The sequence below is a fragment of the Sparus aurata genome, chromosome 15, assembly GCF_900880675.1.
Source record: "Sparus aurata chromosome 15, fSpaAur1.1, whole genome shotgun sequence".
In the NCBI taxonomy this organism is placed as follows: Eukaryota; Metazoa; Chordata; class Actinopteri; order Spariformes; family Sparidae; genus Sparus; species Sparus aurata.
Window position 1 is genome coordinate 27,770,656 of NC_044201.1, and position 20,820 is coordinate 27,791,475.

At 41.2% G+C, this 20,820-nt stretch overlaps 1 protein-coding gene across 1 annotated transcript in view; it reads left to right on the forward strand.

Moving 5' to 3' along the window:
- plcb1 (phospholipase C beta 1) overlaps positions 1-16,411 on the forward strand; it is a 28,561-nt gene extending 12,150 nt beyond the window's left edge. The window contains exons 9-32 of the mRNA XM_030442134.1: positions 533-696; positions 1,568-1,714; positions 2,135-2,292; positions 2,603-2,685; positions 2,792-2,876; positions 2,982-3,147; positions 4,604-4,659; positions 6,448-6,544; positions 6,938-7,022; positions 7,645-7,769; positions 8,134-8,288; positions 8,401-8,568; positions 8,647-8,746; positions 9,908-10,012; positions 11,004-11,116; positions 11,201-11,351; positions 11,439-11,492; positions 11,730-11,907; positions 12,044-12,176; positions 12,290-12,366; positions 13,055-13,144; positions 13,245-13,302; positions 13,471-13,557; positions 14,038-16,411. Of these exons, the coding sequence (XP_030297994.1) occupies positions 533-696; positions 1,568-1,714; positions 2,135-2,292; positions 2,603-2,685; positions 2,792-2,876; positions 2,982-3,147; positions 4,604-4,659; positions 6,448-6,544; positions 6,938-7,022; positions 7,645-7,769; positions 8,134-8,288; positions 8,401-8,568; positions 8,647-8,746; positions 9,908-10,012; positions 11,004-11,116; positions 11,201-11,351; positions 11,439-11,492; positions 11,730-11,907; positions 12,044-12,176; positions 12,290-12,366; positions 13,055-13,144; positions 13,245-13,302; positions 13,471-13,557; positions 14,038-14,190 (2,788 nt within the window). The 3' untranslated portion in view covers positions 14,191-16,411. The remainder of the gene's footprint in view (positions 1-532; positions 697-1,567; positions 1,715-2,134; positions 2,293-2,602; positions 2,686-2,791; positions 2,877-2,981; positions 3,148-4,603; positions 4,660-6,447; positions 6,545-6,937; positions 7,023-7,644; positions 7,770-8,133; positions 8,289-8,400; positions 8,569-8,646; positions 8,747-9,907; positions 10,013-11,003; positions 11,117-11,200; positions 11,352-11,438; positions 11,493-11,729; positions 11,908-12,043; positions 12,177-12,289; positions 12,367-13,054; positions 13,145-13,244; positions 13,303-13,470; positions 13,558-14,037) is intronic.
- The last annotated feature ends 4,409 nt before the right edge of the window (positions 16,412-20,820 follow it).

The window sequence follows — 20,820 nt, forward strand, 5'->3', positions numbered from 1 at the left end:
AGCAGTACTCCCTAAAACCTGTTAGCACACGTTAACGTGTTAAATTGGTGGAGTTCCCCTTTAATGTGAAACAGGCTGCTCCACATTTATTTTTATTTTTTTTCCAGGAGTGTTGTTGTTGATTAGCTCCGGGCCAATTTCTCTGATATGCTAAGAATGATGAATAATGATTCATCGTCTGTCCTACTTGTACACAGATGAAGGATGAAAGAGAGGTTTTTTATTTTATCTCTAACTTAAAAAATTATTAACTCTATTATGTTCGACACATTCAAAGCCAGGGATGGATGTAAATGTATTTAATTCATCTTTGCAGTCAACCTATCATCCAGATTTAGTTTATGATTATGTGCGGTACAAAAAAAAGCTGCTTAAACAAGACAAATGCAGACGTTTCGTAAATATAATATGTCAAAAACATGCAGACATTCAGTATTAACGGATGATAAAGGGTCCTGTGAGATGTCTTGAGGATCTGTAGACGTTGTGTAATGCTCTGTAGTCTCAGCTGTGACTCTGCTCTGGCCTGCAGAGGAGGGGATGACGGCTCGCTGTCAGTCGATCAGATGACAGAGTTCATCAACAACAAGCAGAGAGACCCGAGGCTCAACGAGATCCTCTACCCGCCTCTCCGTCCTGCTCAGACAAACACTGTGATGGAGAGGTACCAACATGACCAGGCACAGCTGAAGCAAGGTCCTTATCCCCTGCTCACACTCACAATATTTGCTCTTAAGATGCTAGTTGCTCGTCGTCTTTGTTTGTAGGCAACATGTACTGTTGCATGTGCACATGGGTCGATATCAAAATACCATCCGAACCCACCCACACATCCGCAGAGAGAGAAAACTGCTAAAATAAACACTGAAGGTGCTCACATTTGTGTCGAACGCTGCCAAACAGAAAAGCTGGCACCTGCTTCAAACCCAGCACCTCCTCTTACATGATTCTACATGGTCATTTTTAGAATAAATGGATTTTTCCAACATATGTGCGCTCACATCCAAAACAACAGCTCTGCTTGAATTCTTCTCAGAAGAAGCTTTCAATTTTTCAGTTTTTTGGACGCTGTAAGAAACATAAGAATAGCAGGTGTTGTTTATTTTTGAGGCTGTAGTCAGTAGTGGTGGTGGTGGTGGTGTACAGGAGTGGAAATGGGTTGGACAACATATATAAACATCCTAAATAAGGTACATTTATCATGGTTATATAAAAATGATGGTTGATAATTGTATTAGCCTGGATGTGACCATCAGCAGATCATAATACGCTGACATGGGTCTAGATATTGGGACGTGCTGGGTGTGACTGACCTTTTTGTCGAGTTTAATAGACTAAAGTTTCAGATCTGAAACATTAAAAAACCAACAAGATGTTGAGAAAGAGTCTGAAGTGACACTTGAGGGTGCATCAAATATTTATACCACAGAAACAGCAGAGAGATGAATGTGTTTACTCTGCTGCTCCTCTTATCCTTTTTAGTTGGAGTGCGTTTCCCGCTTTGATCTCCTAATGTGTGTGTGTGTGTGTGTGTGTGTGTGTGTGTGTGTGTGTGTGTGTTGTGCAGGCGTCGTCACTCTCCAGGCGTTCTCCAGTTATCTGTCCAGTGACGAGAACGGCGTCATCCCACCAGAGAAGCTGGACCAGTCTGAAGACATGAGCTTCCCCCTGTCACACTACTTCATCAACTCGTCGCACAACACATACCTGACAGGTATGCGCACACACACACACAACTCTTTGACTACCAGCAGCAGATTCATTACTTTGCATTAAGAGATTGGTGCAATCAGCATTTCTTTCCACTGGAAACAACGATAAAAAAGTCAAGTACTCTGCAGGTGTGAGGGGATTGTTGTTGACGTAATCTATAGAAATGTATTCATTCAATTCACAGCTGATTTGAACAGCAGAGAAGGTAAATGACAACACATTCAGGTGACGTGGGAAAACACAAAGCTCCATTCTGTGAGCAATTATAGTTCTTCAGAGTGACACTGAGCCCAACAACTCTTTGTTTACAACCTTTTGATTGAGTCATCCAGCACAAAAGAATCTTTTTGAATAACTGACAATGTGGAGCGTAGCTTTGTACTTCAACCCACCGTAACGTTTTTTATTTTCTGTGTTTCAGCGGGCCAGCTGGCAGGCAGCTCCTCGGTGGAGATGTACAGGCAGGTTCTTCTGGCCGGATGCCGCTGCGTGGAGCTGGACGTGTGGAAAGGACGAACGGCTGAGGAGGAACCTGTCATCACGCACGGGTTCACCATGACATCGGAAATCCCCTTTAAGGTGTGTAGATGAGCAGCCAGCTAACGTTTTCACTAGCTTCTGTTGCTCTCACGCTCCAGAATGTCTTCACCAAGATACCCTCGGTCTGTCCCACCAATTAATTCTAATGAAGGCATAAAATGGCACAAAAATGTCCATTTTGGTCTTCAAGGACGAAATCATAACTGTCTGAAGCTGCTTTTACGGTTTAACTGCTGCAATTTTCAGCCACTTTGCATTAGAAGTGCTGTTTGAAGGCAGACAGAAAATATTCTTTGTTTTTTTGCTCGCCTGATAATTTCTTTGCTACTTTTCCTTTCTCATTTTCCAGGAAGTGATTGAAGCCATCGCCGAGTGCGCCTTCAAGACGTCACCGTTCCCCGTCATACTGTCCTTTGAAAACCACGTGGACTCGTGAGAATCTTGATCTATTATTCATGATTCACGCGTGAATTGATCGATATGGATCTGATCACAGTGAAGATTCTCTCTCTGTCTTCTCTTCTGTCTGATTTATCAGTTTGAAGCAGCAGGCTAAAATGGCAGAATATTGTCGATCTATTTTCGGAGACGCGCTGTTGATTGACCCTCTGGACAAATACCCTGTAAGTAACGCGCACACACAAGACAAATGTTGTGTTTCTGAATGTGTGTTTTCAGCTAACTAGCGATTGATCTGTTGTCTCTGATGTGTGTGTGTGTGTGTGAAGCTGGAGTCAGGTGTCCCCCTGCCCAGTCCTCAGGAGCTGATGGGCAAAATCCTCATCAAGAACAAGAAATCCCATAAACCCTCCAACAACACAGACACCAAACGACTGACGGACCAACCTGCCAGTCAGAGCAATGAGCCAGTGTCTCCTAGCAACAACACAGGAGGTAAGACACAAAGACACAAGGACACGCGAAACGTGTTCAGCCGCGACCGACCGACTGTCTTTGTCTCAAAACACAAAGCAGACCGCGGTGACACTGTGGTTTCTCAGGCTAACACAAAATATCGATACCAAAGATGAATTCAGTCGTTAATTTAGTCGCACAAATTGTCAAGGAGAGTCTTTTTGTGCAAATCTCTCAAATGGTTGCCACATAGCGCAGATATGACCCCAAAAAGCATGAGTCACCACCAAATCAGCAGCATCTTTTTTTTTAAAAATGGTACAATGATGCCGCGTCACTGCAGCATCAGCTGAATATCTGGTGGTGCCCAGAGATTCAGACGATGGAGAATATTTTTACATGTTTGATGGAGAGACACCAGAAGGGTTTAGAGAAAGAGTGACACATTTCAAAGGCTGAGCAGCATTTATTTTCATGCCGACGAGTCGGTATGTTTTACGGATTAGATTTTGGTTGGCCAAAGGTCAAAGGTTGAGGTCACTGTGACCTTACTAAACATTTTTGGCCATTACGCAACAATTCCCTTAACAATTATGACCATCAAATCATGAATCATGAAACTGTGACACCCCTATTTTTAGTCCTCTGTTAATAATATGTTGTAAATGGATGTGAGGTGGACGGAGGGTGCTCAGCCGTCTTGGCCACGAAAACAAACGACAGTGAAGCTCAGATCAGGAAACACACAGAGGAAGTGTGGCCCAATTCTACACTATATTGTATATTTTTGTATCAAATAGTTGTTTGATGCTTTGTTAATGTCAAAATATAGTTTATTTAACCTTTAAAATCCAAAGTACGGTGGTTACATCTAACTGTAGCGCTTGGTTCTGGATTCAGAGACGCATCTGTCAGAAGAAACATCTCATTATACGACCATAATTTCATGATTCTGGCCGGAGTGACAAACCCGCTCCTTCTGCTCACTCTGGTGTCTTTGATTTTTCCTGCCGCAGTCCGCTGCACCTCGGGGAGGCCTCAGTAATGAGCAGGACATCCCAGAAGAGGTCTGGAGCTCAGAGCAGCAATTAAACAGAGGTGCAGGGGGAAATTAGGGAGCCTTATTGACACGTCTGATGTGCAGATCCTGAAAACAGGTCTGGGACTGAGAGCCCAGCTGGTAGACGGAGAGCAGACTGAGCTGAAGTACGTACTCGTACACCGGCAGTGACCCTTTAGTCAGCGAACGCTTGAGTGGGCAGAATAATCACCTGCAGAGATTAAAGCAGTGGGTTGTTTACAAAATTGCAGGCATGTCTTTTGTTATTTTCAGATTTTTTTGGCGTGTTTTTCTGCTTGAAATCACAGCACAGACTTCATATATCAGTCCGATATCGTGTAAATATGTCTCCTGTTGCTTTTTTTTCTCAATACTGTACATTGTTACTCCACTACTTTGGGCTTTTTTAGACGTGTTTAACTTTAATTCTAACAGAGATCGAGGCCGAGAGCGAGGAAGATGACGATGATGACGATGATGATGGTAAAAAGGTCAGTGGTGACGTCACACAAAGCTGACGGGCCGTCGGCCTCGCTGCTGTCGCCGTTTGTCAATGTCGACCAAGTGTTTTTTAGTTTCATTGTGGTGTCGTTGATTTTTTCATGTCATTGTCGCTGTTGATCTCGTTGTCGCTCTGACTGTTCGTGTCGTCGGTCGCTGTCGACGCTTTTTCCTGTCGTTTGTGTCGCTGTCGTCTCTGCAGTGTGTCGCTGTTGTTTATTCTCAATGTTTATTGTTCTTGCTGTTTATTTTTCTTATCCATGGTGTTCATCGTGGGTCTGCGCTTTAGCCTTGCAAGCTATTTTTATTGTTAGTTTTGTCCTTTTGTGGTTTTGATTGGGTTTTCATTAAAGGTGCAGTGTGTAGGATTTAGTGGCATCTAGTGGTGAGGTTGCAGATTGCAGCCAGTGAAATATCGAGATTCCTCACACCTCCTTAAAAGTGGATAAGCGTAAGATCTTCTCTAGAGTCGGTGTTTGGTTTGTCCATTCTAGGCTACTGTAGAAACGTGGTAGTGCATCATGGCAGAGTCTGTCGAAAATCACCCGCTCCCTCTCTAGATCATAAAAGGCTCTTTTTACGATAATAACACAATAATTCTAAGTTCCAGGTTATTACACACCAATGAAAACAATTATGCTTTGACTATTATTTATAATTATGAATATTAGATTCCATTTATGCCAATAGATCCTTTAAATCCTGCACACTGGATGATAAAAGATGTAGCACTTCTTTCCTACAACAGCTTCAGATTCACAGTGGTTGAAAACAGTTATGAAAAGGGTTGTAGCAGAAACAAAGATATTCTCTTACATATGTGCTCCCTGGAGCCTACGTTACCCACAATGCATCTCAACTGCACAGAGCACAGTTAGAGTTACAGTTTGTTTAGTCATGCTGGCAACGGCTAATGTAGCCTCAAGATGCTAGCCTCAGGAGCAGGATACACAGCTCACTTCACACCAACACATTTATTTTAATTCTCATACTTGTAGTAATTAAATGACACTGACTTAAGTGACATCACTTGAGGTGATTTATCCGACCGAGCAGCTCCTTCTAAAGCCACAGAAGGACACGATTGTCACCATAACCCAAGAATTCATACGCTAATTATGACAAAATCTCACACAAAAGTCCAAAAAGATAAAACCACAAGGTCAAAGGTCCACTGGCTGTAAATTGAGGAGGCATGCAGCTGTAAGGAGAGTAAAACCTGTGAACAGATTTGGATGCTCAGATTCTGCAGAGTTCCTCTTTTATCTGCACAGCCGGATGAGTTGAATGTGGAGGAGAGAAGACGAGAAGCATCCTGGTAAAACAAAGAAACTACTGATTAAAATGTCTCGAGTCAAATCAAAAGAGAAGAAAGAAACTAAACCAGACGAGTGTGTTGGCTGTTGAAACACAGTTCACAATAGAGAAGAGAAGAAAAGGATGAAAACAAATGCAAACATTCACAAGGAGAGTTTTAAACACCAGCCTGCTGTGAGATCTGGTTGTGTGTTTCCACATGTGTGTGTGTGTTTGTGGTTGTACGTGGACGTCTAAATGTTACCGGTTCACTGTTTGCTCTGCGTGACGATGTGAAGCTGCTCACTGTCAGATAATGATGCTGCTTTTTGACACTAAGTGCTAAAACCTCTTGACTGCGTTGTGTCGGAGTATTTCTCCTGTGTATTCAACCGACAGACCGTTAAAAACCCAGCGCTCGGATTTCAGTCGGTGAAACTTCATCCCTGCTTTTGTTTGTTTGTTTGTTTGGTTTATTTCAGGGCTCAGCAGAGCGGGAGGCCGTGGCTACAGAGGAAATGTCCACTCTGGTAAACTACGTCCAGCCGACCAAGTTCAACTCCTTCGAAGCCTCCAAGAGTAAGAAAAGCAGATCAGAACCCGACTGATTCACATATATTCGTCTTCCTGCAACACAGAACTTCCTCAAAGCTGGAAAATCATTTCATCTCGTCACAACTTGACGATAATGTGCAATTTTAAAGCAGCACTGATCTTATTGTTCCTTGAAAATTAGAAGATAATGAGTCTAAAACAAGTCATTTTTGTCCTTTATAAAAATTGAGGCCCTTGAATTTTACCATAGAATCATAAAAAATGAGACACACGCACAAGAACTTGTAGGAAATGATGTCCAGAGAGTATCTGGGAATCAAGCTGAAGCCAAGATACATACTGTGTGTGTGTGTGTGTGTGTGTGTGTGTGTGTGTGTGTGTGTGTGTGTGTGTGTGTGTGTGTGTGTGTGTGCGTAGAGGCGGCCCGCTGTTACCACATGTCGTCTTTCGTGGAGACCAAAGCTTTGGAGCATCTCACAAAGTCACCAGTGGAGTTTGTGGAGTATCCTTGGCAACAGCGACTCAACGCTTCATGTTTTTTCCTCTTTTTGATGCCTCTTCTGTACGAAACCACCAAAAGAATCTGTGACTGGGCATCGTTTTGATATTGATTTTAATTTTAATTGCAGTATTATCTTTGATAGTTTGCACTAGGTATCATACATTTAACTTGAATAAATACAGTATGTTATGACATGATTAGTCTAGAAACATCTTTATTTAGCAGTAAGAAGAGCTAAACATCATCATATTCTGGATTTAATGCAGTGTTTTATATTCCATGCTTTCTGTTGTCAAGTTATTATATTTTTTATAGTCATCATTATTAATTTTAGTTAGTTTTTAGTTTTAGTTTTTCTCTTTCCGTCTTTCTTTCATTCTGTTTTTGGTTGTTTTGATGTGCGGTAGTCTCTAAATCCATATTTACATTCCACGTTTTGTTAATTATTCAGGCTCTCGGAATAGTATTTTGATTTGAAGCATTTGAAGGTGCTATTAAATTAAAGTTTGATCGACTGATTGATGGTCAGAAGTGAAGGAGTCGTGTCGTCTTGTGTGTGATGACCTGACGATGAAAAGTATTTAACTTTCTCTGTAATTGATCTTAACCGTACGCTCACCAGATATAATAAATCCCAGCTGAGTCGGATCTACCCGAAAGGAACCAGAGTCGACTCGTCCAACTTCATGCCTCAACTGTTTTGGAACGCCGGCTGTCAGCTGGTGGCGCTCAACTACCAAACTATAGGTGAGAGTCAACGCTGCTCTCTGGTTACTGAGCTCACAACTCATCCAAAATCTAAACATTAACTTTCTGAATCTGAGAATTAACGTTAAAGCCTCGCAGCTCCACTTTCAAGCAGACATTAGTGGCCTTGCAGAAGAATTTCAGCGGCTGGATGTTCCTCTCTGGACTCATTCGTCTCTTTAAGTCTTGTACATTTCCTTTGTATGATTTGTCTTTTGTTCCTTCAACAGGGAAATCTTGATGCAAGACTTGGAAATCAGATAAAAAAAAGTGTTCCTGTCCTCTTCAGCAGTTTCAGAAGTGCAACAACTCTCAGCTTTTGTCAGTAATAAAACTTAATATGAGCTTTTCTTTGTTGTTCCAGATTTGTCCACGCAGCTGAATCTCTTCATGTTCGAGTACAACGGCCGGGGCGGCTACAGACTGAAGCCTGAGTTCATGAGACGACCGGACAAACACTTCGACCCCTTCACAGAAAACACGGTGGACGGCATCGTGGCCAACACGCTCTCCGTGAAGGTACAGCTGCAGCCGTTTAAATCTTTCGTGGGATTGTAGCGTCTTAAAATTAATGCAGAAAACAGATATTACCTCCATAAATAATGTAAACTGTCCTGACTGTTGTGTGTAGGTGATCTCAGGCCAGTTCGTGACTGAGCGGCGGGTGGGTGTCTATGTGGAGGTGGAGATGTTTGGACTTCCAGCGGACACCAGGAGAAAAGCCCTCAAGACCAAAACCTCCCAGAACAACAACGCCATCAACCCGGTGTGGGACGAGGAGCCCATCGTCTTCAAAAAGGTCAGATACGGCAAAGAGGCCAGATCTATAATCTATATTAATCTGTCTGTTAATGACGCGACTTCATCTCTCTGACAGGTGATCCTTCCGACTCTGGCCTCTCTGAGAATCGCTGCTTTTGAGGAAGGAGGGAAGTTTATTGGTCATCGGATCATTCCAGTTTCTGCCATAAGACCAGGTAGTTATTTAGTTCCCCAAAACTTTAAAGAGGTTATCTGTAGGTGTGGGTATTGGCAAGAACCTCACGATACAATACGTATCACGATACTTTGGTCACGATACGATACTTATCACAATATCACGATATTGCGATATAAATAAAGATGAAAACACAAGTACCTGTATATGTACATCAGATGATATTGATCAGAGGACAAATTGAGTCAAAACTATTTCATTCAAAACAGCCTCTCCATTTTATTAATTCCCATGAAATTTCCGGGCAGTAATATTCTCTTTGTCCAGCTCGTTGTTCTTGCTATCTCTCTTAACTTTGAACCCAAAGAGCTTCCAAAAATCAACTTTAAATTGCGGAGGAGTTGTTAACTTACCATCCATTTTGCAAAGACCTCAGCCACTCTGTCTACTACAGAAATACACCCGCCACACAGCAGAGTCGCTCTTTGGCGATATATCGATATTTTGAGTTGAAAATTCGATATTGTATTGGGCGGCAAAGTATCGCAATATATTGCCGTATCGATATTTTTGCCCACCCCTAGTTATGTGTTTTTATTTTTTCATATCTTTGGTGGAATCTAGTCAGTGTGGTTTCCTTCATCTTTTTGTCAGTGAAGTTTCTCTGAGCTTCACTCTTTGTTTTCTACCCTACATTCCAGTTTTTCTTCTATTTGTTCAAAAAGAAAATTTGCCCTTTGCACTTGTTTTAAACAGCCAAAACTTTCCTGAACTGATAATTAAAATAAATTGCTGTTGTCTTTTCCAGGCAAATGTGACACATCATCACATTAATGAGGATTAAAACCTCTTTTTCGTTTGCCTTTATCGTCTGTGTATGCTCTAAATACGCTGATGTTTTCGTTCCCACTACTCAGAAACGTCCCTGCTCGCCTCACCTGCTGCCTCCAGCTGTTTCCAAAAGCCCATTTAACAGTTTGCAGAGACGCGCTGCTGCTTTGAAAAATGTCACTCACCACTTAAAATGAAATGACTGGTCGTTCTCTCTTGTAATTTTGTCATTACGTTACTGATGTTCGGTGTGAACTCCACTACGTCTCTCTCTCTCTCTTTCCTTGGTAGATTCCTACATTTCTGTTCACCCTAAAAAAACCCATGATGGTAACGTCAGACTGTGTGTTGGTGAATGTTTCTCCTTCAGGTTATCGTTACATCGGCCTGAGGAACGAGAAGAACCAGTCTCTGATTCTTCCGGCTGTGTTCGTCAACATCGTGGTCAAAGATTACGTCCCAGACACCTTCGCAGGTACAAACTGCAGGCAGCAACATGTTGTCGCACGTAAAAACAGAGTTCAGATTCTTACTTAAACACGACAAAGTGAACTGTGACAAAGACTGTGACAAAAAATACATAACAAAAAGTAAAAGTTACAAGAAATTTGTTCCGGATTCTCCCGTAAGGATGATTGTTTTGTGACCTTTGTAGTTTCTACTGGTTCACAGAAATCTAAATGTCAAATCAACAGATTGCAGTGAAACATATTGAGCACATTCAAACTCCACAACCTCAAGAGTCGCCTACATGACTCATACTTAATAATTCTCAGGAGACTTCCAGCAAGTTTACTGATTATTTCCCCCATTTATCGATTGATTATATGTATTCAAGCGATACGCCTTCAAGAAGTTGGTCTTGTCCAAACCTCAACATTATTAATGTTTCTGTAAAAAATATTAAGGAGCAGCATAAAATCTTTCCTTTTAAAGCGAGAACCATGAATGTTTTGCTTAAATGTTTATCAAATACTTGCTGATGAATTATAATAAGTGACTGATTGATTTATTGATTAATCTGCACTTGGATTTATGTGTTCTTGGTGTAACAATCGAGTAAAGTTGAATTGAGTATTTGAGTAAACGTTGGCCTACTTAGTCACATTTAACTCTAGATTTTAATGACTCCATGGCCTTTTCTCCAGCCCAGATGTTTATACATGATGAATTACTTCAGCATTGATTAATCGAATTAATTGTTTGCTTATTAAGTAATGTGTGTTTAAATTGGATAGTGTACAATAGTAGATATTTCTGTGAACATGCCGGTTATGTGCCAGGCTTATTTTTCTAACTGCAGTCCCTGGATAGACGTCATGACATCCACAGAAAAATGAAATACATTAAAACAGGAACAACAATAAAACAAAGCATGCCTCGTGTTTTGGAAATGTCCACGAGACGAGCTTTGTCATCACATGCAGCTGTGTCTTCATCTGTCTTTCCTTATATTTCCTCTCCAGATGTGATCGAGGCTTTGTCCAACCCAATTCGATACGTCAACCTCCTGGAGCAGAGGTCTAAACAGCTGGCGGCTCTGACGCTGGACGACGTAGAGGAGGACACACAGGCCGAGGTCAGTCCTGTTCCTGCTTATCTTCTGTCAAAAAAGCAGAACAATCGTCTTTAACTCTGGTTTGTTCTTGTTGTTGTTCCTCAGGACGAGACAGAGACGACTGCAGAGCGTAAAAACGACCAGAAATCAGCTCCACTGGAGAACGGGCTCAGCCCCCCCTCTGGTCCCGTAGGCCACACCCCCGTCGCCACGACGCCCAAAGCCACCGCGGCCAATCAGCAAGCAGCCACGACAGGTAGCATCCACCTACAAACAAAACACTCACTCATTCATAGAAGAGTGCTGTTGATTTAATCATTTTTATGTCTTTTCTACTTTTTAGAAGCGGCCAAACCCGCAGCGAAGACCGAAGATCTGGTTCAAAGTGTTTTGATAGGTCAGAATTTATTTACTGCTTTCTAATAATGTGTTTAAAAGTCCTGCATCCAGTCAATGAATCAATCAATCCATTACAATTATACATGAGATTAATTGCTGCTGGTGTTACAATACAAGAAATTCCAAACTGTGTTGACTTTGTAGCAGAACATCTTCACCAGAGAAAGACGTCAGAGTTTTATTAATTCTCACAGAGGTCTGTTTAAATATTCTGCATGATCACTTGTGGTACCAGATGTCCCGGCGTGCGCCATGGAGAGTCTGCAGCAGTCGAAGGTTTATCAGAAGGAGCAGAGACGTCAGTTCAAAGAGCTGAAGGAGCTGGTGAGGAGGCACCAGAAGAAAACCTCCGAGCTCCTCCGAGAGATCAACAACAAGTACAAGAAGACGGCCCAACAGTGCAGCAAGAGCAGGTACACACACACACACACACATAATGTGATGCTAATGTAACTACTGCTTCACATCTTATTCTTATTTTTAACATCGAGTCGGCGTGTTCGTTGTGCAGGTCGGAAACATCTGTGTGTTTGTTTGTTTTTTATTCAGGAGCTCTGGTTCCGACAGCGAGAAGGACGAGCGCCTCCAGCAGCTGAGAGACGAGCAGCAGCAGCAGCTTCTGGCTCTGAGGCAGGAACAGTACTACAGTCAGAAGTATCTGCAGAGGGAACACATTAAAATGGTAAAAGTCAAACCAAACCAAGTGCTGCTGGAAGAACTGACTTTAACCCCGGTCTCTAAAAACTTTGGTTCTTTGTGTTTGGATGAACGATTTTAAATCTTTCGTTCCTGCAGCTGACGGAGCGACTGACCAGTCTGGCTGAGGAGAGTCACAACACCCAGATGAAGAAACTCAAAGACATCTGCGACAAGTAAGTTACAAATGTGGCACTGAGCTGACAAACGTTTGGGCGTTAGAGCTGCTTTTATTTTCCTTGAAAAATAATGATATTGGGCTTTACGTCTGATACCACGGGCGAGAATATAACAAGGTTTGTGTTCTGCGTTTGTAAAGCACACAACAGAGTCTGAGTTAATTTACTCCTGACTGCAGTGAGAAGAGTGGGAGGAAGTGTGTGTGTGTGTGTGTAGGTGTATTGATACTGTGGGAAAATCAGTATTGGAACCATTCGACATGTTCAGAATCGATATGGATCGATATTCTGTGACACCAGCTGCCTTCTTTCTCTCCGAGCTGTTCCAGGCGGCCTGAATCTCTGCAGAGCACCTCAAAACAGTCAGATGAAACGAAACTGAAGCTTTTAGAACAAATTTATGTTTGAGAGTTGAAGATTAGTTTTCATTAAAACGCTGACTTTGACTCAGATTTTAGAAAACGTCATTTTCCCATCAAAATGTATTCCTGTTCTCTATTTGTATTCATATTAAACCCTTAAAATTGAGGGTTTTAATCAGTCCAGAGGTGATCGTGTGTCAGACTTTTCATTATGATATTTAGTGTCTGAGAATTTAGAGGTGATAAGAACACCTGCTACCAGCTGTTTAGACACCAAAGTGAACATTTCTAATAATTTTCCTGCTGTTTTCCTGCCGCTACAGGGAGAAAAAGGAGCTGAAGAGGCAGATGGATCGAAGGAGAACGGAGAAGATCAACCAAGCGAAGACCAAAGAGAAACATCTGGCAGAAGAGTACGATCCGCACACACACACACACACATCGACATTAATCCACTGCACAACACGACTGTGTAGCTCAAACTCAAAGTCCTGTCTGACTGTGTGTTCCCAGGGAGAAGATTGAGATCAATAAGTCCTACGTCAATGAAGTCGTCCAGAACATAAAACGGGTGAGCGGAGGATGGAGAGTCCGGATTAAAGACATTTCTTTCTTTAGACTGAATGCTGCCAAGACGGCGATGAATATTTAATGTGTCTATCTCGTCTGCGGATCATGAAACGCTTCATAAGACTCTTTGATTGTCTGTGTGTGTGTGTGTGTGTGTTTCTGTCTGCAGCTGGAGGAGACTCAGGCCAAGCGTCACGATCAGCTGGTGGAACAGTACAATGAGCTCCTGCAGGAGATCCAAGACCAGAAACCAAAGGTGAAAACACACATTCAAGCCGTCTCTCTCACCGCCCGTCATCTCTAACGCTCTCATTCTGCATGCTTCACGTTTGAATGCGCCACACAGCGAGACATTTCTTCTCCACGGAGCTCCGAGCTGCTGCTGCCGCTGTCTGCAGCTCCACACCTACACACTTTAGGATCAGCGCTGACGTCAACGCCGGGCGTTTCAGTGATGTAACGCGCCCTCTGGCAGCCATCTTTGAGCTGCTGAACCGTTGGCGGTAATGGCCGACAACAGCTGGTCGCTTTCTCTGAATGTACAATCCATCTGTCTCACCAGGACGAAATTAACGAGACAAATGTCTGTGTCTTTGTTGACGAGAATCTGAGTCATCGCCGATACATTTCGCTGATTCTTCTGATATAATGCAGCAGGAGCTCATCGCTGTATCAATGAAACCGAAAGATGTTCATGGTACATTTGAATTAAACCCTTCTCTTCTTTTCTCTCCAGCTGCAGGGAGCCGTGGAGGCAGATTTCCAGGAGAAGTTCCAGTGTTTGCCGGGAGAGATCGAAGACTTCCTGCAGGACAGGAAGACCGAGGTCAGAGGTCACAGCAAGTCCCGATCGTCGACGCCACACGAGACTCTGTCGGAGGAGGACTGAAGGGAAACGAAGCGAATCCAGAGGAACTAAGAAACCGGGAAACAGAAGGGAAGCGTCGGCGTGAAACGAAAGGAGACGTCAAGATTGTGCAGACTGTTCGTTTGTTTTTAACGGGAGGATGCTTCGACGATTTTATTTTTCTGATTCCATTCGAGCATGCACTTCTTCTTCATGCTGTTCTTCAGCGTTTATTTTCTGTCATCTGTTCATTTGACAGACAACTGAAACCCGACAGTTTGTACTGCATGGAAACTCTATCAATCTATCAATCTATCTATCTATCTATCTATCAATCTATCAATCTATCTATCTATCTATCTATCTATCTATCTATCTATCTTTCTTCTGTTCATACTTCTGTTCTTTATGCACCTGCAGAGACGTTATTTCAATGACACACTGCAGCATAGAAAGGTAACAGTTTTAACAGTTTCACTTCTGCCACCGACTGTATTTCTTCTTCTTTATTCATCATTAACAGCGACGCAGCTGCTGCAGTAATGATTCTCCGGCGGCCATGCTGCAGCAGCTGGAGGTCAGTGGCTTTTTGCTGAAGGGCACTTCAGCTCACAGTACGCTCCTCTCTCGCATTCTGCACCAAGATTATTAAAGTACACTTAGAGATTTGTTGCATATTATAATAAAAACATGATGTGCTCCGAAGTGGAGAAGATGATACACGTACAACAGTGTCATGTGAATACTGCACACAATTTTTTAAGGATGTGGGAAAATCGTTTGGTGTCAAAACCCAAAGTCATGAACAAAAAGCTGTTTAAAACATAAATAAAACAGAATGTGATTATTTCCTTTTTGACAATTGAAAACAATATATTCAAAGTTTTTTGTAAATATACCGAATAACAACTTTCAAACATTTTATTTAGTTATTATTATTTTATTTAACCTTTTATTTTGCCAGTAATATTCCCGTTCAGGTTCAAAAATCTCTTTTACAAGCGAGTTCTGGCCAAGACAGCAGCGTAAAGAAAGTTTTGCATGAATCAAACAACAACTTAAAACATAAAATATTCACATAAAAGAAACAAACAACTGTCAGTACGGTCTGTAGAGCGAGGGACATCCTCTGTCCTCAGACCCTCGATTCAAGTGAGGGAAAACTTACTGACATACTGACAGAAAGAAAAAAGAATTTAAGGTATTTCTGTAACTCACAGAAGATGAAAACACTTTAAAAGCACTTTAACCAAACTTGTCTGCAGGAGCGAAGGTTGCAGCTGCTGAGGAGTCACGAGAGAGAAACAAATAAGGAGGCAGTTCACGCTAAAAATGGACTGATAAAGAAAAACATTCAAAGATTTTACAAATACGACCGTCCAACTTTCTCCGCTCTCTTGTAAACCATCACATTCTGTTTTCATTCACGTTTTAAACAGCTTCTGACTTCGAGGTTTGTACATGAATGCATCTGATGTCATGTAATATTTCAACTGCACAGTTTTGTTTGTTTTTTTGTACCTGATTGTTCATTTAGAAGCTGACAGTCGTCTGTATAACATGTCAGACCGAGTACAATGAGTGAGGACGGAGAAACAGGCTGTTTGTATTCTACATGATTTATGCCGTCGACTACAACTGGATCCTTTATCACAACCTTTAATAGTTCGATTATGCACTTATTTATTTATTTATTTATTCATGAGATCTGGGGATAAAAAAAATAATAATCTCAATGTTGATTTCTCTTAAGTTACTAACATCATATTACGATAGTGTGACTGTTAGCTTAAGACATTTATAGACCTGTGGACTTTAGTTTCGATAGTGTTTATGGGAAGAGGAGAGCATTTGCACAGAAACGTTGTGGGATAAGAACAAACTCTTACAGTTTCACCAGTTTATTTTATTTCTTTTGTTTGAGTTTTCCGGCCGAGCAGCGACGTCCCATCAGTTCCCTCCGAGCGCTCTGACAGTCGGACGTCCTGTTAGACCAAGAGCCTCAAAGTCTGCTGCCACTGCATGATTTATTTGTTTTGATGTGAAAGTTGTTTAACATAGTTACAATTCTGATGACCTATTTATTTATTAACTGTTATTTTCACGATGATTAAGCACCGAGAGCGTAAAAAAACTATTTATAAAACTGTTCAGATTTGTTTCAGAGTGCACAGTTTTTGTAAAAAAAAAAACATGTAAAATGAACGGAGCTCGTCTCTCTTTGTACAGTGATCTTCCAGAAAACACATTTGTTGGAACATTTTCCATGTTTTGTTTTGTTTTTTTTTTCTTCTGGACTTGTTCTAACTGAGGCTTCAGCTGTGTTCAACAACCCTTTTTTTTTGCCGGGAACCGTTTCCTTCAGATTTTAAGCCACTGCTGATTGAGATTTGAACGAATCTGCTGTACCTGAACCTCGTTAAAGGGATATTCCAGTGTAAATGTAATCCATGGTCTAAATCACCGTGAAACTGTGTTAGACTCCCTCTCGAGAGATCAAGTTAGCAGACCGCTAATTTACGGAGTTTTATCATCCTCAGAAACGACCGCACGACAACAATACACTGCAGTAAATGGATCCAAATATAAACCGCCACCAAAAAGCCACAAATAATGCTCAGAACAGCACCAAACTTCAGCAACAGTACAAATAGGGTCTCAGCACATAGTCCGGGGCATCTAACCTCCGCTAGCTTAGCTGGATTTCTACTGAAAAGCTGACTAAATTTACCACTCTTCTGCAGCAGCTTCCTGTTGACGGGAAGTCCCGACGAGTCGATTACCGAGTGCAGTAGAGTTCCGCGGCTCATGGATGAAAATGTATGATTATGACTCCATGGAAAAGCAATCAAAGTTCATATGTGTCTTACCTGCTAGTTTATAACAGTTATTATCGAGAGCGGACAGGGAAAAGAACGGAATTGAGCATTTCTAACCGCACTCGGTAATCGTCACGTCGGGACTTCTCGACCCGGAAGCTGATGGAGGAGAGTTGAAATCTGTTTTTAGCTTCACAATAGAAATCCAGCTAAGCTAGCGGAGGTTAGATGCCCCGGACTATGTGCTGAGACCCTATTTGTACTGTTGCTGAAGTTTGGTGCTGTTCTGAGCATTATTTGTGGCTTTTTGGTGGCGGTTTATATTTGGATCCATTTACTGCAGTGTATTGATGTCGTGCGGTCATTTCTGAGGTTGATAAAACTCCGTAAATTAGCGGTCTGCTAACTTGATCTCTCGAGAGGGAGTCTAACACAGTTTCAAGGTGTGTTAGACCATGGATTAAACTTACACCGGAATATCCCTTTAAGGTAGCCTACACTGCAATATTTATAGACTCAGCTGCTAACTCTGTGTGCTAACGTTAAAGTACCTCACTATTCTGTCACCAACTTTGAAAACGATCTGTTAAAAAAACACGTTGAAGTCTGCGAAAAAAGTGGCCTCAGGTTCCCCCCAAACAAAAACGCCTTGTTGAACGCTTTAGTGATTAAACTGAGCATGCTTTTATCGTTGAACAGTTGAATTGTTTCTTGGTTTTACTGAATGCTATTTTACCTGAAAGACTATTAAAAATGATTTGATCTAAAAAAAAAAAAAAACGAGGTGCCATCAGTCGATATTCCCGTGTTATCTTCTTAAGATGCTGTGACGAGGCGTAGGAGAGCCGAGAGAGATAATTACTGTTGTCAGTCACATCGACTGCCTTCGTGTCCGTGCACAAAAAAACTTTGCAGTGTTTTTGTGTGAGCTTATAATAATGAGGGCTTTCACAGAGAGGCGGCGGGCTGTCACGGTGGGAGGAAGATGGAGGAGGGTTTTATACGCTGGGAGACGGTCCGTCAGTCTCGGCCTGTCGATGGACGTTTAATCAATAGTTATACGTTCAGTGTACGCTGCTTTTTTCAGCTTGTTGTGGGCGACTGGTTTGTTTCTCAACGTGTTGCTTGTTGATTTGTGTTGCTTTCTTCTCAGTCGTAGTAATATTATCGTCCTTTTTAATCTTTTGACCCTCAAAAGACAGAAATGTAGTTAATGTCCTGAAATGTTTTATAACTATTGAACCACTTATTCTTTCCATATGCTTTAAAAACTAATGTAAAGGAGAGTTTCTAAGCTTTTCAGTGTCACATGTGTCTTGTTTGGGCGTTCAGGGCCTCCGTAGTAAACGTGATGACACCGTCACGTTCTGCAGCGTTGATTTGTCAAGTAGACCCAACGAGTTTCTGCCTCAGGACGAACAGGCAACGGACCTTCAATCAATCATATGTTTATTTCTAATATATTTGTGGTTGGTAATGAAGGATTACACCAACAAAAAACTAAACTGGGATATTATAACGTCTTTTATTAAAACAAAAAGTATTACATTAGCTGAGTTTCTGTCTGAGTTCACAGTAAATGGAAGAAACACCTAATTTGACTTTCATTTTTATTTAATTCTGGTAAATTCATCCACTGTAGGGCAAAGCAAATGTAAAATCTTAAGTTTCTACGGAATCAAATGACGCTGACTCCTGCAATAGGTCAGGGAAAATTAAATAAAAACAGGAGAGTCCAGCGTCACAAAAATGGCTCACAAAACTTCAGATAAACCTTAATTGGGTTTATAATTACATGTTAAGGTTGAGAGATCACACTCAAACCCACAGACTTACCCAAGTTTTCCAAAGATACCAAATTTATTGATTTAGAGTCCCTAAAAATGTGGAAATCTAAATCAAATGTACATCTAGAGGAGTGATTCTCAACGTCAGGTCTGAGTTAGTTGATTTATCGTCACTATAAATCCAAAACAAAATGACTGTTTCTGTCTGATTCTGTCAGTTTAAAGGTCCCCGATGTGTAAAACAACCACACAACACTCTGAACTTCAGCAGACATCAATAAAACATCATAAGTTTGGTTGATATGGTGAACCTGTTTCTGGTCTCCACCGGCTCTCTGCTGATGACCAGGTGACGTACAAACACTGATTATCTTTATTTTCCTCCTGAGGCTCGTAATTCTCCTGTATTCTCCTGAGTTATGATTCATTTTCACACCGTTTTTTCTCCACAACAACAACAGTCTCTGGTGGTGCTGCGCTGTGAAGTTGCACCTTGTTCTCCTCGGTGAGTTTGAGAGGGAGAAGCAAATAAAATGCTCATATTTCATCCTGGATGGAAGATTTAAAGATTTAAAGATTTAAATTGTGCACTTTGTTAAACCAGCAGTGTTGAGCACAGATTCTCTGAATGGTAATGTGCCAAAGACTCACACAAATTCACACCGACAGCGTAATTTATTCTGTTAAAATTAAAGGTATTTAACACAAAAATGCTGTTACAGTGTACATCAAGAAGATACCAGAATGAGGGAAATGAGGGGGAGAATCAGCAGACCGGGCTTTGGGTCAGAAACCATCTTTATCCCAACGAGTTCTGCTCGACTTGTGAATCAAAACAGTGGAGTTGTCATCCATAAAACCCAAATAATGAGCTGGAAATTGCTGAAACGAGAGAAATAAAACTGCAGAGTACGATGATGATGATGATGATGATGATGATGATGAAGAATCTCTGCTGGTTTGTCACTGTGAGTGACACCTCTGACGGGCTCATGCTGTAGTCGTGGTAACGGCTGCTGGGAGGTGATAATATGTGGAAGATGTGAGTTTTGTGTTTCAGGTCGTTGTTGTGTTCTGCTGCCTCCAAGTGGCCGAAAAGAACAAATCTGTCACCTCGTAATCATTAAGCATGAAAAATAAAAAATAATCGACAGCCTCCATTATAGTGTGACGAGTGGAACTAGCTGGAAATTGAGGAGGAAGGAGAAAACTTTTATAGAGAAGGAATAGTTTATATTCGCACCATCATCAAAATCAATCAGAAATACTTTATTGATTCCTCAGGTGGGACGGCTGGTGATGTTACGGTTTCTTCCTCTAGAACTGAAATGTCACAGCACAAAGAAATTATAAGAAAAAGAATATGAAGAAGAAACAAAAGTAGGTAAAAATATAGAAAGTAAAAATATAAAATTTGAGACCAAGTCTACTTAAATATATATATGACTAGAAAAAATGTAGAGGTCTAATAATACACTATTAATACAGTGTAGATGATGTTTAATCATTTTGAAAAAGGAAATAATTTACCATAATTTACTATATAAATGCCACAACTTACTGGAGTAAATACAAAGTTGTATAATTTCTCAGCAGGGAGACAACAGCAGAATAACTGAACATGTTTCACAGAAAACAAAGATAAATTGAAGATAAATTGAAATATATTGGGGGTGAATTGGTCAATTATTTGTGAGGTACGGAAGCCCTGAGGGTCAAAACACAGCAGCATTTTAGAAAACACAGCAATGTTTTACACGACACAGCATTTAAAAAAAAACTCACAATATTTCCTGAAAAATAAAAACGAAACGAAAATGCAACATTTCACATTTCAAGAAGTTTTGTTGTGGTTTATTAAATGTTGTTGTGCTTCTTAAATTGTCTTTACATTTTCCCGAAAATGTCGTGTTTTGTGAAATCTTGTGTGTTAAATTTTGTTGTATTTTGACCCTTGGGGCCACCATACCAACATACATACATATGACAGTAAGTCAACATTTCAGAAAACTGCACATTTCGCATTTCATGAAGATTTTGTTGTTGTTTATTAATGTTGTTGTGTT